At 41.0% G+C, this 17,862-nt stretch overlaps 1 protein-coding gene across 1 annotated transcript in view; it reads left to right on the top strand.

Moving 5' to 3' along the window:
• LOC124594596 (glycine-rich cell wall structural protein 1-like) overlaps positions 1-17,862 on the top strand; it is a 97,109-nt gene that overhangs the window by 7,926 nt on the left and 71,321 nt on the right. Inside the window, exon 2 of the mRNA XM_047132969.1 lies at positions 909-1,584. Coding sequence (XP_046988925.1) covers positions 909-1,584 — 676 coding nt within the window. The remainder of the gene's footprint in view (positions 1-908; positions 1,585-17,862) is intronic.

The raw sequence follows: 17,862 nt of genomic DNA, 5'->3' as shown, positions 1-17,862 counted from the left end.
GATTAATGACGTGATCTACCTACAATGCCGACATTTAATGAGCAATGACACTGATCAGTCACCTGTTTGTGTACATAATTGTGGTGTGCGTATTGTAAGACCTTCAGTACACACACCATCAGATTATTTGACTTGTCGCTCTAACGAAGTAGGCGAGTGTCAGCAATATGGCTCGTGGTCTTAACGTGGCGTGTTTATCTTCTGCCGTTAGGTCAGACGATAGAAATGCCACTTGCACGTTTAAAGTAGCAGATTGACGGTGACCAGCTTTAAACACAACTTGATTAATTTTCACACGCATTTATTGAAATAATAACAAGCATAAAAATTACTTAACTTGGTTCAGGATGCTATTTACAATTGACGATCTGAAGTTCCTTCGGTATTGGTACGTTAATCTTAGTCTCACATATATCTCTGATTCTTGACAAAAGTGTCTATACATTTATCTTCATGGCTATGTACAGGAATGTGGTAGTCTTATTAGACGCAGACTGAAACTTGACTATAGACTGGTACAGGCAAATGTAGAACTCGTACAGACTGGTACAGACTAAGGCAGACTGGTACAGACTGGTGCAGTCAAATGCAGACTGCTAATCGGAGATCTTTACACTCGTTATAACACCTCGCGCGTTCATGTATCACTGCGCGAGTGTGTTCCGCGAGGAGAAAAGGTTCTACGTTAGCAGTAATCTCATTGACTGCGTTACTTATTAATACGCGGATCGGCGGAAGCAGAATTTGATCTGTCTCTATGGCAGCGCCATCTCGTAGTGCGGAGACGGACGAGCAATGCGCCTGCGCTGTTGTGCTTAGCGGGGCGCGCTGTAGTGGGAAAGTTGTGTACGCGCTGACTACGCGGAACTATGTACACAACAATAATACAAGCACCTTTCTCCTTTCAGATTAGCGTAGTATTTTTGGCGATGTGCACCGTGTCCATTGCTAAAGAAGCAGCCACTAACAAAGAAGGAGCCAAGAAGAACGAGAAGCGAGGCCTGCTGGGTCTAGGAGATGGCGGTTTCGGTTACGGCGGTGGCCACGGCGGCGGCTTTGGCGGCGGCGTTGGTGGTGGCTTCGGGGGTGGATTCGGGGACGGAATCGGAGACGGCGGCTTTGGAGGCGGCGGCGCGGCCGCTGGCGGCGGACAAGTGACCTCCGTGACCATCACCAGGGAGGTGCCGGTGGCGGTGCCACAGCCGTACCCGGTGGCCGTCGAGCGCAACGTGCCGGTCCCAGTAAACGTGCCCGTCCACGTGCCGGTGGACAGGCCGTACCCGGTCCACGTGCCACAGCCGTACCCAGTTCCCGTGGAGAAGCCGGTGCCTTACCCCGTGAGCGTACCCAGACCTGTCGCCGTGCCCGTGCCCCAGCCGGTGGTCGTCAAGCAACCGGTTCCCGTCATCATCGGCAGCGGCGGCTCTGGTGGCTTCGGTGGACTCGGAGGCCTCGGGGGATCTTCTCTCGCCGGCCACGGTGGTTTCGACGGTGGATTTGGATCTTCCTCCTTCGGCAGCCACGGAGGATACGGAGGTGGCGGCCATGGAGCGCACGTCAGCTTTTCGTACATCGGACACCATCACTGAGATTTCAGGCTCTGCCTGTTGCACCGAGTCTCACAACAAGAAACCTGTTGAAACACACATTCATGTTTCTCTTGACCTTCATATCATCAGCCATTTTTGTAAAAAAAATGAATAAATGAAATTCATTCAGATGTCAGCTTTTAATTCTTCCACTCCTTCATATTAACTCAGATTTTAGACAGGAATGCCATAAGAAAAAATCCTGTCCTGTGTTTACATTCTCGCGCTGCTTTGAAATAATATCTCCCAGATTTATTCTACATGGTACTGTCACTAGACTGTATCAGACATGGTTTCAAGTAAACTATTTCTTCCTTGTGAACCGTGTCAGGATTTACATATAATTACGTGCGTGTAGACTAGTGTTACATGTAGCTTCCATTGGGATTTCAACTTGCAAGTTTCATTACAGTATATTGGCATAACCGAGAATCAAGGAAGATCCGTAAGAGATATGATGTTTCAGCGAGATAGTGAAAACTGAGTGGTTACGTATGGTAAGAACCAATGAAGTTCGCATCGAATCGCCAAAAGAAATAACATGTGGGAAACACAGGCATGAAGAAGGGACTTACGGCAAGACATGTGTAAGGACACCAGAGAACAAAACCTGTAGGCGAGAAAACAAATTGGGATGTATAAAAATGGTTGATAGGGCTCTGAGCACTATGGGACTTAACATCTGGGGCCATCAGTCCCCTAGAACTTAGAACTACTAAAACCTAACTAACCTAAGGACATCACACACATCCATGCCCGAGGTAGGATTCGAACCCGTGACCGTAGCAGTCGCGCGGTTCCGGAATGAAGCGCCTAGAACCGCCAGGCCAACGCGGCCGGCTGAGATCTATACACTCCTGGAAATGGAAAAAAGAACACATTGACACCGGTGTGTCAGACACACCATACTTGCTCCGGACACTGCGAGAGGGCTGTACAAGCAATGATCACACGCACGGCACAGCGGACACACCAGGAACCGCGGTGTTGGCCGTCGAATGGCGCTACCTGCGCAGCATTTGTGCACCGCCGCCGTCAGTGTCAGCCAGTTTGCCGTGGCATACGGAGCTCCATCGCAGTCTTTAACACTGGTAGCATGCCGCGACAGCGTGGACGTGAACCGTATGTGCAGTTGACGGACTTTGAGCGAGGGCGTATAGTGGGCATGCGGGAGGCCGGGTGGACGTACCGCCGAATTGCTCAACACGTGGGGCGTGAGGTCTCCACAGTACATCGATGTTGTCGCCAGTGGTCGGCGGAAGGTGCACGTGCCCGTCGACCTGGGACCGGACCGCAGCGACGCACGGATGCACGCCAAGACCGTAGGATCCTACGCAGTGCCGTAGGGGACCGCACCGCCACTTCCCAGCAAATTAGGGACACTGTTGCTCCTGGGGTATCGGCGAGGACCATTCGCAACCGTCTCCATGAAGCTGGGCTACGGTCCCGCACACCGTTAGGCCGTCTTCCGCTCACGCCCCAACATCGTGCAGCCCGCCTCCAGTGGTGTCGCGACAGGCGTGAATGGAGGGACGAATGGAGACGTGTCGTCTTCAGCGATGAGAGTCGCTTCTGCCTTGGTGCCAATGATGGTCGTATGCGTGTTTGGCGCCGTGCAGGTGAGCGCCACAATCAGGACTGCATACGACCGAGGCACACAGGGCCAACACCCGGCATCATGGTGTGGGGAGCGATCTCCTACACTGGCCGTACACCACTGGTGATCGTCGAGGGGACACCGAATAGTGCACGGTACATCCAAACCGTCATCGAACCCATCGTTCTACCATTCCTAGACCGGCAAGGGAACTTGCTGTTCCAACAGGACAATGCACGTCCGCATGTATCCCGTGCCACCCAACGTGCTCTAGAAGGTGTAAGTCAACTACCCTGGCCAGCAAGATCTCCGGATCTGTCCCCCATTGAGCATGTTTGGGACTGGATGAAGCGTCGTCTCACGCGGTCTGCACGTCCAGCACGAACGCTGGTCCAACTGAGGCGCCAGGTGGAAATGGCATGGCAAGCCGTTCCACAGGACTACATCCAGCATCTCTACGATCGTCTCCATGGGAGAATAGCAGCCTGCATTGCTGCGAAAGGTGGATATACACTGTGCTAGTGCCGACATTGTGCATGCTCTGTTGCCTGTGTCTATGTGCCTGTGGTTCTGTCAGTGTGATCATGTGATGTATCTGACCCAAGGAATGTGTCAATAAAGTTTCCCCTTCCTGGGACAATGAATTCACGGTGTTCTTATTTCAATTTCCAGGAGTGTAAAAAGAATGACTGTGGATGAAGTACACAAGTGCTACTCGGAGATGAGGAGATGGGCCCCATCGGACCCAACAGAAGCTTGAACACCATAAAAGAAAGTGTTATAAATGACACGGGCTTCTTGGGAGGAATTCATCTTGTGTGGATTGTCGTTACAAAGTGAGAGTCAAAAAACACTTCAATCATCTTTAAGAGAGCAGCTTTGCTCAGTACGGTATAACAGAGCGAGCCAATAAGCACAGTGGGCAAAGGTTTGGATTAGAATTATGGAAGGAGATCGTGTTGCTGGATTTTCTACCTTTCCACAAACAAATAATACAATAGCATGTGTTGTTTCACAATCCATACATTTTCTATAACTACATAGCGAGTTTTTACGAGGCCGTCTTGTTATAATGTCTTGATACACTGTGTTAATGTCACAAGTTCATAGAAGTATTTATCCTGACACAGATACATAACGTTAAGAGTCGCCCAACAAGCTAAATGCGATGCCTTTGTTGTAACCTCATTCCATGATTATAATCCAGAATTATAGTACGAATCTGGTTTAGACCCGTAATCTGCAATATAACCTAGTTGAATTCACTAAAAATTGTTACTTGTTGAGTTCGTTTTGACATCTAATGGATAATAAACGTCAGCAGCTACAAACCTCTTTTCGCCCCTTCCAAAGATCTTTTATGAGCCAATCAGATATCAATGGAGGTAGTAATAAGGGGAGTTGGCACGAAGAAAGAACAAGAGGCTGAAGTCCGCCACTATATTCGACATAAAACATCACATTCAGATGTTCTGACTATTTCATGTCTTGAAAATTGTTTGATCAAAACTGCCAGCTTGCGTCGTTTGTGGATGTACTTCCCTGTTATGATTGCAGTCTAATGTCCTTTGCTGTGCAGATTTTCCAGAAGAAAGCAAATTAATACTGAATAAATAAACCGATAACTGCCTGGGATAATATACTACCTTTGGCTGAAATATCGGGAAGTGGAAGATTCATCCCGCAATCCGTACGGATCGCTTTCTTAGTCACAGGTTATCTGCTATTCTAACGTTCGAACGTTTAATCTAGAAATTTTGTCTACTTTCTTCTAATGCAGTCCATTTGAAGTAGTTGTTTCACCTTATTCAAAAGTCTGTATCTAAGATTCAGTCTTCCTTGTTGTTTATTTGTAAATAAAGTTGAGAGCAGTCGGCTCTAATAAATTTATCACACAGAACGTGCGTCAGATCTGGGGTACCCAAAATATATGTTGTAGTTAGTCACAAAAATCACTGGCTATTGCTCGTATGGTACAGGTTTTGGAGGGTTATTCTCTGCATGTAACAAACTTTCGAATATTTAGTTCTTCTGGTAAATACAGTTGTTCGCTGTATTGAGTGCTATAATATGATTTGCGGCTCCTCAGTAACTGTATGTATTGATGCCTTTAGATACAGTTTCTCCTTTAAGTTTGTTTGGTCTGTAATCTCCACATGTACTTTCGCTGTAGTACCCAATGACTTTCAAAGAGTAATATAGCGTCTGTTGATGGTGCCATGCATACCTGAATATCCTGTATGACATGCAGCTTCATCTGGACTTCTTTTATCTATCAGCTTCGCATCAGAGGATTTACTCTGATTAGCCCAGTCACGTGAGTTTTGTGTATCATCGGAAGCCTTTTCATTGAATTTCTTCATTAACCTATTACTTCCTATGAACAGAACATTCTGTAAACATTTCTGTCGTAAGCAGTTACAGTCGTCGCCTGAAACGTAGCTCATGGTTCGTAGTTTTTTTTTAAGGAACAGAAATACGAACCAAAACATTTATTTTCCTTGTTATTGTATTCTGTAAATGATTAGAATGTTCATGTTCATTCCCCGATATTCCTGATGCCTCCTTTTCACTGAAGAAATAATGTTATGCACAATCCCAGTAACAGTAACACGTGAATGCTTCTGCTCAACTTACTGAGAACAACTCCTTTTGAAGCCTACTTCGGATGCACAATGTGGCGTAATTTCGTGGCTTTCTTTGCTTTTTTACGAAACAACGTGACAATTCTAACTTCGTTTACAGTGTGCGACTGACGGGCAAGTATTATTGTAAAGCCTGTCACATGAAGCTGCAGCAGTATAAGATGAAATATAAAAGGAGAAGCTGAAAGACTAAGTAGGTATGGATCTGGAAAATTCTACTGTAGAACCGAGTGGACTCTGATAAGTAGGTCAAAATTTTAGCACCTTCATCGTGTTTACAAAACACAAACCTTGCCACATCATCGTACTTCCGTTACTCTATGAGATAACGTTATGAAATAAATTTTAAATTTTGATGGACCTTGATAGTTATTCCCGTATACCCTTCACATACACATAATATATGTTATTCAAATTTACGCTCAATATTCTATCCGACAAGTACATTTTAACAGACTTGACCTGCTGTATAGCGGATAAAAAATCAATAATCACAGTATTTGCATGGCATCATACGATTTTTATTAGTTTAGTGTAGGCTTATATACTACGAAAACCGCAAGATGAAATTCAAAAGTAAAATCAAGCGGATTACCCCTGAAAAACTAACAGAGAGAGGTTCTGGTAAGAAGTATTTGGGGAAATGAAGCAAATAGGCAACCGATAGCGTTAAAAGATATAATAATTTGGTGTGAAACTACAAGCTGTTAATTAAAAATTTATTAAAATATATTCGAAAGATCTGTTTAAAAAGCATGTACATGTTACAGGGGTTAGGCCGTCATTAGTAAAAACATGAGTTACACACTTGTTGAAGCAAAATATCAATTAACAGAGCCTAGGCCACTGACAGAATTTCTTTATTCACAATGAAGTTTTTTCACTAATATAGGAGACGTTAGTTTAATGCTCATTAACATCATCAGAACTCCCCACTGGTAGAATTTATTAAGTTGCAAATTGCTGGAATGTACTTTCAGAAATGAATTAATCGGTTTTTGCTGTTACTGGTCAACGCCTAATGATACTTCATAGGTAAGATTTCAGAGCTAGAAAATGTGTAAACTACAATGACACTGACGCACTGTCAGTCCAAGAACAAAACAAGAGCTCATTTCTGCATGGATGTATACCTTCATGGAGTTCGGTTTCTTCTGTATTTGAGGTATTTTGGGCTTTTCTGAAATGCTCAAATCACGATAACGTGCCTTGCTTGCTTTTTTCCTCATTGGACACATTTATGGCCTAGCAAGTGTGCATGATTTGAAAGTTGAAAATGTAACGAGTACGAATCAGCATAGTAAACAAACAAGCATTGTTTTCGGACTCTACCTTCATCAGCTATCGAATCACGTAAAGTAAAAGGCGATTTAAACGGGTTATGAAAGCATTATTTTCATACCCAACAGGGAAAGGCGGGGCAAGACGGGGAAGGTAATTTTAGACCCTTACAAAATGGACAAAAGTAAGCAAATAAAAACACATTTTAGCTACAAGTTGTTTACTCTACTATTAAACTATAGAAATACATGCAAAGGAACCTGTAAATTTCTTATATATACATGTATCCTTATTAGAAAAAAGTACAATATCCCTTTCTTGCTCCACATGCGGGTATATCGTCCCTCTCTCTTCTCCAGTGTTAAAGTGTTTTAATTTTAACCTAAGTTTTGGACGGGTTTCTTCGGAAAAATAAAAAAAAAACAATAAAATTGAGTACAGTTTTGTTTGTAATGGTTTAATTACCCGATCTAAACTTGTGGCTAGCTCAAAGGTAATCAGAAGTAGAATGAAACTATTACTGTTAAGCGAAATATTTGTACTCACTATAAATAACTTCACTGGTATCACACCGACTTCATTTTAGTTTAGAATTTCCACGACAGAAATAAATTTAATTGCAAACTCAAAGATATCCTGAAGAAACCTAAACCTTGTGGCTTATTGCAATTAAACCTATCCACGGAAGTCCGTAAAAATTCTGATAAAACGAACTTTGCAAATATTAATGCTTGAAAATTATGATCAATATTCAAAGTGCTTATTACTTTCGCTTGAAGGTGAAGCCCAATATTTACGCAATGGCCCCCCGACAAAAGAAAGCGTCATGGGCCATCTTCTGCACAACTAACATTAAATAATTCTCTTTCACTAAAATAGATCCACAGAGCGGGAGAGGTTTTGAATAAGAACAGGAGAAATTTCCTTTTTACCGTATATTTTAACAGAAAATACGTACATTAAATAGTGTGTCTGAGCAGCTAAGCGACTTAATTCTTCAGCAGCAGAGACAAAAGTAGAATTCCATCTTTGAGCCAAGTACTTTTTAACCTTAAGGAAATAAGATGCCCACAATTACATAGAATGACTTTACATTGTATAGTTCCTCTTTAGTACTAAAATACATATTTATTAACATTTTTAACATAAAAAGTATCATATTAACGAGTTGTAAGTTTTCTAGTTATCTGTTTTTTTTTTTACCTATGCTCTTTATCGACAGAAATGCGCTCAGTTTTGTACTTTCCTTACACTTTACATTTTCACGTCTGGTATAGGTTTAGTTTAATTTTCATAGGGCTCTCAAGAGACGTGTCACGGGTCAAGATGGGGAAACAACATTAATACGATTTTAAAGCTTACAAAAATAAATAGATCCGGAATGCTCAGTAATCAAACAACGAAAGTGTCTCAAGGCATGATTTTGTAAATTTTATAGCTTTTTTTAAGTTTTAAGTTCTTTACGATCTTATGCTATTTACCACACACGAAATGTGAACTGCCTCATCTTTATGATCTCCAATCCTTGTGTAATAGTTGTGGGTCCGATGCTCACATGCAATACCGTATCCAACTTTCTTGGGAGAAGTTGTAGCAGTACAAACATTGTTCATCGTCTTATTCGCTGTCCCTCGAACTCATTGTAGGTCTACAGTCTTTTGAGCACAAAGGCTTATTTAACAAAGCAACAGAGCACGTAATTTTTTACTCAGCAGGAGAGTACTTTTTCCGTTTCTTTCCTTGATTAAGAGGCGTACTATTTGAGAACGCTTTTCGTTTTGATATGGAAGGTTCGGATGAGTCTTTTCTTTAAATTTCTTCAACAAACTCATCCTTGTAAGGAGATTAATCTAAAACACGTCATCTGAAGTGCTTCCGTTTGCTTTTTCATCTACTTTTGGAATAGCTAAAATTGTTTCAGGGTGAGAAATTGAAATTTGGAAGCATCACCCGCTTGTTCTTCAGATTTGTAGGTGTTTTCCAGTTTGACACAACTGCTTCAGAATCATGGTGTGGTTCTACAAATTAAACCCAACTGTTCTTGGATGTTCTGGCATATGTTCTTCGGTAAAGCCCTCCGTACCTTCTGCCGTGCCAACTTGCTGAATATCAGTAGGAAATCACTTTCCTGATACACGTAATTTGTCTGCAGGCCCAATTCGTACTTTTCTAAATTCGTTCACTGCTGTATTTATGGTGGCTGAACTGATGAAAGCTTTCCGAATGAGCTTGCAACCTGATGCAGCAGAACAAATTTGCTAGGATTGTTAAAAAGTCATGTTCTTATCTAATCTTCGTAAAACCTAGTAGCATGACAACACCCTTTCCACGTGCTAAATGGTCAATTTTAAGTTCTTGGTGTGTTTTGAAACCATCGAAAATGAGAAGTACTGGCGTTTTCTTTGCAGCTCCAATATATACAATAAACCTTTTCAACCAAGCTAAAAAGATTGAATTCTTCATTTTTGTGGTTAATCACACTGCTATACACTTATGTCCACTCATCATGGTTTGTCCCTGCACTACACCGAAACGAAAAAGAAATACCTCCACCACTTTTCCTTCCCTACTCTTACACAGTATATAAATACATAGAAAAGTAACCGAATAGAATTGCACGCATACAATAATCTAATAATAAAAAAAGGTTGTAGGTCAAAGACAAAGTAGGAGAAAGGTTATGTTGGTAACATTATAAAACAGAAACCACAACAATTACTTTAAAGTACAAAAACAACCAGAATACAGGGGTCTGCACAAAAATATGTTGTGAAAAACATTAGAAATGTATAGTGCTGCAGAATAATTAAAAAGTAGACGAAAATTATCAGTGTGTAACATAGAAAAACAACGACCTGCTATCAGACGGCATTTCCCGATGTAAGTGAGAAATCAATCGCAAATCACCGTAAGTACAAACCAACATATTCTTAATGGACTGTTTTCCGATCTAAAAGCAAATGAAAATGTAAATAAATTTAATTATAAACCGCTGATGACATTTTACCTCAATAAAACGAAACGGCGAAACGCTTCTGGTGAAAAAAAGTCACCAATTTTTGTAATTGCAACGACAGAACAAAAATATCCTCAACTCAAAGACAGATCTTTTGTTATCCATCCACTTTCTTGGTCTTCCGCCCATTCATCAGAAGGAAGTAACACTCCTGTTCCAGTCTTTTACCGGGACAGATCAACATCTGTGGGACGTAGCATCCTGCAGCTGCGACACATATCTCTGCAGTCAGTATGTAGCCCCTTTCTGCTAAGATAAGTGCTTCTACTGTCCAGGCCCTTTCAAACCGACAACTTCCGTATCTCCATTAGGATTGTTAACCAGTCTTATAACAGCACGAAATGCTGTCTCCAGTAAACGTAATATCTTCCAGCGGAATTGTCTTCTGCATTAAACAGATGTTTGATGTCGTTCCTTTCGGCAAGCTGAAACGCCAGTTGGCAACATCAATAGTTACGCAAAAAAACTTTTCTTCTGGTGATTGGTCCTAACTTTTTCACAACAGCATACCCATGTTCAGCACGTTTATTATCCACATGTCGTTCAATCAGGTTCCAGCACCCTTAACTGTCGAGCAGCCTTGAAAATACCGTTTATCCTTCCAAAAAAGTATTTGCAGCTCCTTCCACGGACTCCAAAGACCATTCTTGCGAACTAGCTGAAACGAAACACATCGACTCTAATATGCCCACAGATAACACCGAGTAATCTGTATCATAGGACAAGCATATAACATATATTTTCAATAAGCATTTATTGCAGTGGTCTTTGGGCAGATGTAATAATTTTGAAAATGTTACTTTTTTCATGTATAATATACAGCAAAGTCTGAAAGCTGTAAAGCAATTTCTATTTATTATAACATATGATTCTAATCAGTTAATAAAAGCCAGAGTAGAGTAAAACCAGAATAAATTAGGTACTACGCAGTGAGCTGTAGCATTAGTGCGACGAGACGGGGAGCTACGATTCTTTCCTCTCCCCGTCATGCACGCTTGGGGGAAGGGCGCGATGAAAACTGTTCAGGAAAAACTGAATTCATGCACACCGTTTTCAGCAATGGATACTACCTACTAGTGAAGTCGATGTAGTTTCCAGCGGATAGCAGCACCCGACCTATAATATCTAACCGTCCCCATTGTGCATCGCCTTCTGCCCCAGACTCCCGACCCCTTCACCTACTTCTCTTTCTCGTTATTTGAAACGTGTAAACAAAAAGATAATTACATTTACGTGGGCAAATGTATGACTTGATCAAATCCACATTTAAGACCAGAAAAATGTTATAAAATCTTTGAATGTTATTGGTGTTGTGCTCCAGCGAACCAGGTGCCAGGAAGTCACGAAAAGGCTAGGCCCCAGGTTATAATATCATTCATTACTTGCCAAGTGATACACATTAATTAAACTATTTTCTTTTTAAAAAAGACGATAATAGTAAAACAGTCTAACACAACGGTTTTGAGTTGCAGACCCAAGATCCAAAGCGGTCCTGACAAATTTAAAGAAGATTTTTTGACGGTCTTAATGTAACAACGACTAGCACAAATTTAGAAACAGGTGAAATGGTTAACCAAATTTAAACATCAGAACCTAACAGAACGGCTTTAATTACAGACCAAAACATTTGAAGGTCAAACTTGACAACGACTAGCACAAATTTAGTAACAGGTAAAAATGTTTAAACGTATTTAAACGTCCAAGTTGACTAAATGGTTTTGAACTATAAATCAGACACTGTCTTCTGGGAGAGCTGAGAAATTTAAGCTACACGAGGACCAGCAAACAATACGGCTGACTAGGGAAAACTTGACACAGAAAGGGCACGACACAAAAGCGATCCAAGCCAAAAGGTAAAACACACGTGAACTCTGAAAAGACTTAGGCCGACGCGAACCAGAGAAGAAAAAAAAACCCTAAACAACAGTCACCGTGTGTACAGCCGCTTCACACCAGATAATGACAACGGACATTTGCAAATCTCGGCTGGTGCGCTCACCCTTGTCAGGCCGGGCCAATAGGACTCATAGACATCAGAACCAGCAGCTGACTTATCAGGCAACACCAGGACGCTCGTAAAATGAGCGTCAGGTCACAAGAAGATGCCTAGAGACACCAACAGGTAAATGAGTATGATAACACAGTTTCAGCAAGTAACTGCCTGAACAAGCAATCCAGAATAAAATGTAGACTTTCACGGCCGGAAATATCATGTCCATTAAAATTATCCGGGCTTTTATGCCGTGGTCGGTTGATGAATTCTGTGTCGATTCCCAACGTTTCGTCTCCGACTGCGGGAGACATCTTCAAGGGGGTCCGTAGCTCAATGGAAGGTCCAACACACCCACTGGCTCGCTACTGACTGCCGCTAAATTCCGTGTCCGCGCGCTCCCACGCCGCGGCGTGACGTCACGTGTTTTGAAAACGTCAGTGCAATTGGCCGCTGTCCGTCGCCGTCGATCACCATTGCCATCACCCAGTAGTGGACGGGTGGTACACATCTTCTTTAACACCGGCATCCATATACCGTTTAATTTCACACCCTCCTCCTTTCGGTTGAAATTATTTGGGTGTTTAGCGATTTCAAATGATTCAAATGGGTCTGAGCACTATGGGACTTAACATTTAAGGTCATCAGTCCCCTAGAGCTTGGAACTACTTAAACGTAACTAACCTAAGGACACCACACACATCCATGCCCGAGGCAGGATTCGAACCTGCGACCGTAGCGGTCACGAGGCTCCAGACTGAAGCCCCTAGAACCGCACGGCCACGCCGGCCGGCTTAGCGATGTCGATTGCCTCCCTGTAGAGCCTTTCGTAATATCCGCTTGTGGCCGCTAGTTATTGCGTGCCGGCCGAAGTGGCCGAGCGGTTCTAGGCGCTACAGCCTGGAACCGCGCGACCGCTACCGTCGCAGGTTCGAATCCTGCCTCCGGCATGGATGTGTGTGATGTCCTTAGGTTAGTTAGGTTTAAGTAGTTCTAAGTTCTAGGGGACTGATGACCTCAGAAGTTAAGTCCCATAGTGGTCAGAGCCAAGTACTTGCGTCTCCTCGAAACGAATTGTGGTTCCCTGGCTGGAAAGAATTCTCCGCAACAGCTGATCGTTCCGTTTCTCCTCTTCTACAATTTCCCTTATGCTCTTCCAAACGTTTAGAAACAGTTCTTTAAGTGGTACCCACATAAACATCACCACAGCTGCATGGAATCCTATACACTCCAGCTCTTTCCAGTGGTTTGCGAGCGTCCTTGGCAGGCTTAAGGTATTCCAGTATCTTCCTGGTGGGGCTTGTAAATTACGGTAATATTCCGCTTCGTCATGATCCTCCATATTCTTTCCGTTACATTTTTAACAAACGGCAGGAAAACCTAAGATTTTGCAGTAGCCTGTACGTCAGTAGGATTTCTGCGTGGCTGCCTCAACGCACGTTTTATTTCGGCACAGAATTCATCAGCCGACCACGGCATAACAGCCCGGATAATTATAATGGATATAATCCAGAATAAGTCACATCAACACCCGGCAAGCGGCGATTAACAAAGAAAGTTCTCTTTAAATAGTAAAAATATGACTGACGTCCTGATTGTAAGACAAGTTGTAATAATAAATGAACTGTCGTAATGAAACTTGTACTGTCGTAATGTGAAGGCAAAGCTGCATTCTAATTATAATTAATTGTCGTAATGTAAAGAGTAGTCTTTCGTACTGTAAAAGTTAGCAGTCTGATTGCAAGAATTTTGAACAGTATAAACTGCCTGATTAATGAACTTTGACATAAAACCTACGACAATTAGTTTTGCAAAACTGATCACAGATTCCGTAACTAAAAGTGCTACACAACACAGAAAATCTAACTGTATCTGAATAATATAAGCTGTCCCTGATTGAATAAAAAAACATCTTAACACTTAGTCCTTACCTATATTCTGTGCAAATCTGGATAAGGCGTTTCGGTACTGTTCTGTCTTGCGCGCCGCTGCAAATTTCTGTATCTACACAGAGACACTCGTGAGGTGGAATGAGTTCTCTGTTAGTTGCAAATCGAAGTGTTCTCTCAACACCCTTTGTTTCCTTTTCTACTTTCGAAAAACCATGATCAATTAGAAATTGTAAGAGAAAGGTAGGTGAAAAATGAAATACAGGCATAAATGGCAACAGTAAGTTTTTTTTGGAAACTGTGAAAAAGTACTCTTAGCTAATTTTAAATTTAATGAACGTCTTAACATCAAAACAATACACTTTCATATCTTTCAAATCTAGCAACCGTCAGTACAATAACCAAGTTAGTCAGACAGCGCAGCAATAATGGAAAAAAATAACATCAATCTAATATTTACCTGTGACATTCCACATCTGATATACACTTACTAGCATTAAATTTCCTCCTTCACAGATCGGTTTCCGTTACAGACTTCATGTAATCATATTCATTAAACACTTCGATAAACTGAGAATTTACATTTGAAACATAATATTTTAACTGCTTCCTCACTCCAACACAGCTCAACTTTATCTGCTCACTGCGCCTCCGCGCACACCAACGATAATAACCTAACTTCTGCGTTACAGATCTACAACATCGCTGCTCGCTCACAAACGACTCACATACCAAAATTACACCTGACACGTATCAGTACCCCGTGGTCCAGCAAACCAAAATTTCACAGGCGACGTGAAGTCAGAGATATTATTGAGAATGCGACATTTTACTTTACAAAAACTGTATTCTGATAGAAATATGTAGAAAGGTGAGTACAAAAGTTTAAAGATACAAGTACACAGGTAGTAATAAAAATATACCACACAGAAAATAAGACCAAATTATTGCTGAACATAAACAGTTGCATAGCTGAAAATAAGTAAAAATCATTGCTGGACGTAAACATATTGTTACAAGTATCGTGTTTGCTAAATATTGGGGTACACACACGGTAGCGCACGCTGCGTTGCATCTGTAGACTGTCAGTACAGAGAGCCGATACAACACATATATGCACTGCACATAGTATTGTCCTAAGTACAGAGAAAATCTGTATCAATTTCCTAGGTTGCAACACGCACGTAAACTAAATGGCACAAAATGTGTCCTCAGAACAGTAAAACGTGTAATTAACGGCCAATCATAAGTGCGTAGGCGAAGTATATGACACAGGGATGGAAGATCTTGCAGTCCCACAGACAACGAAAGTATAAATATTATTCGAAAAGCACAGTGAGACAATCTTGCAGACCCACTGGCTCTGTCATCAGAAGTATTTGGTATAACTGACCAGTGCAGGACAATCGTGCAGTCCCAGTGGCACTAACATCAGAAAAATTAGGAAGTGGCAGTAATGAGGTGGTACCAAGCTCAGAATGTACTAAAAACTAGTCCATCCACTCTGTAGCAAGAACTTAACCACTCATTACGAAAACGTCTCCACGAGAATATCCACAGTACATATAACTTCAAGTGCAGCATAAGCTAATCAAAAGCCAGGGTATAAAAGTCTGCAGTCCCTGATCAAATAAAATATGAGAGCTAACAGTTGATCGCGACGAAAATATTTCAATATCTGTGCAGAGTGCAAGTAAGGTACAACACTTCAAATAAAACAAAAGGGTATGTCCGGGCAATGAAATACAATGGTGAAAAAAGCATAAATATTATACTGAGAAACAAAATGAGAAATATATTACTTTAAAGAGCAAAATAAATACCAGAATACAGTACATCTTAACAGTAATGAGATGGCATGAAACTAAGCAAATAAACAGTCTTTCAAAAGCCTTAACGAAGCCCATATGTCAGAGTAATATGCAAACTTAGTTGTTATGTGACAAGAATCTTTGACCTTAAAGAGCGATAACACCAGAATACAGAACATTTGAAACTAAAGAAGTGGCTTAAAACTAAGCAAGGAATCAGGGTAGCAATATCAGCAAGAAAACAGTATACATAAAGTCCAATATGTCATAGTACATACAAATCACATGGGAAGACCCCGTTTCATTCCGTGTAATGTGAAAACTTAATTGCAGTATGACCGGAATAGTTGCATACAAAGTTATAGTGGTGCATGTGAAAAATGGTTATTAAGAGCAAAGTATGTCACATCCGGTAACATGAGTAACACAGTTCTATAAAATAATTGATGTATACATTCAGAGAAGTGTGCAAACATAGTTGCTTTGTGACACTTTCCATATGATTGCAAGAACATCTCTATGTTAACATTAAATATTTATTCTTATATCTAGTCTAACTATCTATCTCTGCAGAATAAACAGACAAGGATAAAATGGGAGCTCCAGTAACTACGGGAACAAACAGGATGTGAGGAGTAAAAGGAAAGTTTGTGTAGGGCACTAGGCGTATTGTACCTATGGAAAGAAATAATTTAAAGTCATTCGTCGTGTGTCAGTCAACATACAAACAAGGAGAATTTGGCCAAAATACCGTATATATATCAGACTTGACAAGATAAATATCATCATATAGCGGAAAAAGGGTAATCATCAGGCATCAAGAATTAAGGTATTTAGACCACGGATCACCATAGAGAAAAAGAAATCAAGTCTAGCAAAGCAGCAAGTCGCTTAAAATGTAACCCTAATCTTACACCTTCTATACCAGCAAAAAAAAAATGTCATCATGATATCACAAGAAAAAGCACCATCAGCTACACAAAGTCTCCTCTTAATATAATATTTCCAAAAGAAATACATCGTAAAAACTCATCGAAATACTAGAAACATGTACAGGCTTTTAAAAATGGATTAGCATAAACTTTGAAAATTCATCAGGTGCAAAATAACGATACATGATCTGCCAAGGTGTCTGCCACATGACGATTGCCTGAACGCTTTCCATTTAATTCTGTATGTACCAAGGTCACTGTAGTAAGCTGCTGATGTATATAGATCTGTCTCTCCTTAACTAAATTGTGGTAAGACGATGGCAACATTTACAAGCGCAAGGGGGTCTGTAACAATTAAGTACATAGGACTAAAATGTGCTTGTGGTGAAAAAAAAATTGAAAGAATAAGGTTCACCATGAACATAAAAGAAAATATATGCCTTAGTCTATAATGTAACTGCTTATAGGTAAGGAGCAAATTGCTAAGTACTCTACAGTCCATCCCAAAATATGACAAATAAAGCATACAACTTTCTTAAAAAGACAAAGCACGAGTATAGAAAATGATAAGACACAAATTAGGTGTAGTAGTGTCATTGGTGCGAATATGTTGTCTGTAACGCTGTGTATGTGTTTCCTAATTCATTCAGTCTACACGAGAAAATCATAGCTTCCATGAGAACAAATAGGGAAGATAATGCAGTAGATTATTACTAGGCAAGAAAAAATGGTCGTAGTATATAGACGTAATCAGACCAAAAATGTACATTGCTGTAAGCTGCAGCATGGCTGTAGCCTGTTGTGTTGCTCTAATAGAGAAAAGAAAAAAAGATTTACTATGTATATGCAGGGTTGCATAAAAATCTCAAAAAAAAGGACAACTGCATATGATACAAAAGAAACTTTGGAGCTAATAGCTGTAGAACAGCTACTATTGTCAACCTGCCATGATTGATCTAAACTCATTTTTTATACTTATAAACCAGAAATATCATCGCGTGAAATAAAAGTTGACTTAAAAAAAAAACAGAGTCCCTAAGCCCTAACTATTAAATCAATATAATTCATCATCATCAACATCATCATCTCAACAGTACCTTCACATAACACAT

This window comes from Schistocerca americana, chromosome 2, assembly GCF_021461395.2.
Source record: "Schistocerca americana isolate TAMUIC-IGC-003095 chromosome 2, iqSchAmer2.1, whole genome shotgun sequence".
NCBI lineage: Eukaryota > Metazoa > Arthropoda > Insecta > Orthoptera > Acrididae > Schistocerca > Schistocerca americana.
The sequence above is the reverse complement of the archived record's forward strand: the minus strand, read 5'-3'. Positions and strand labels throughout refer to the sequence as shown.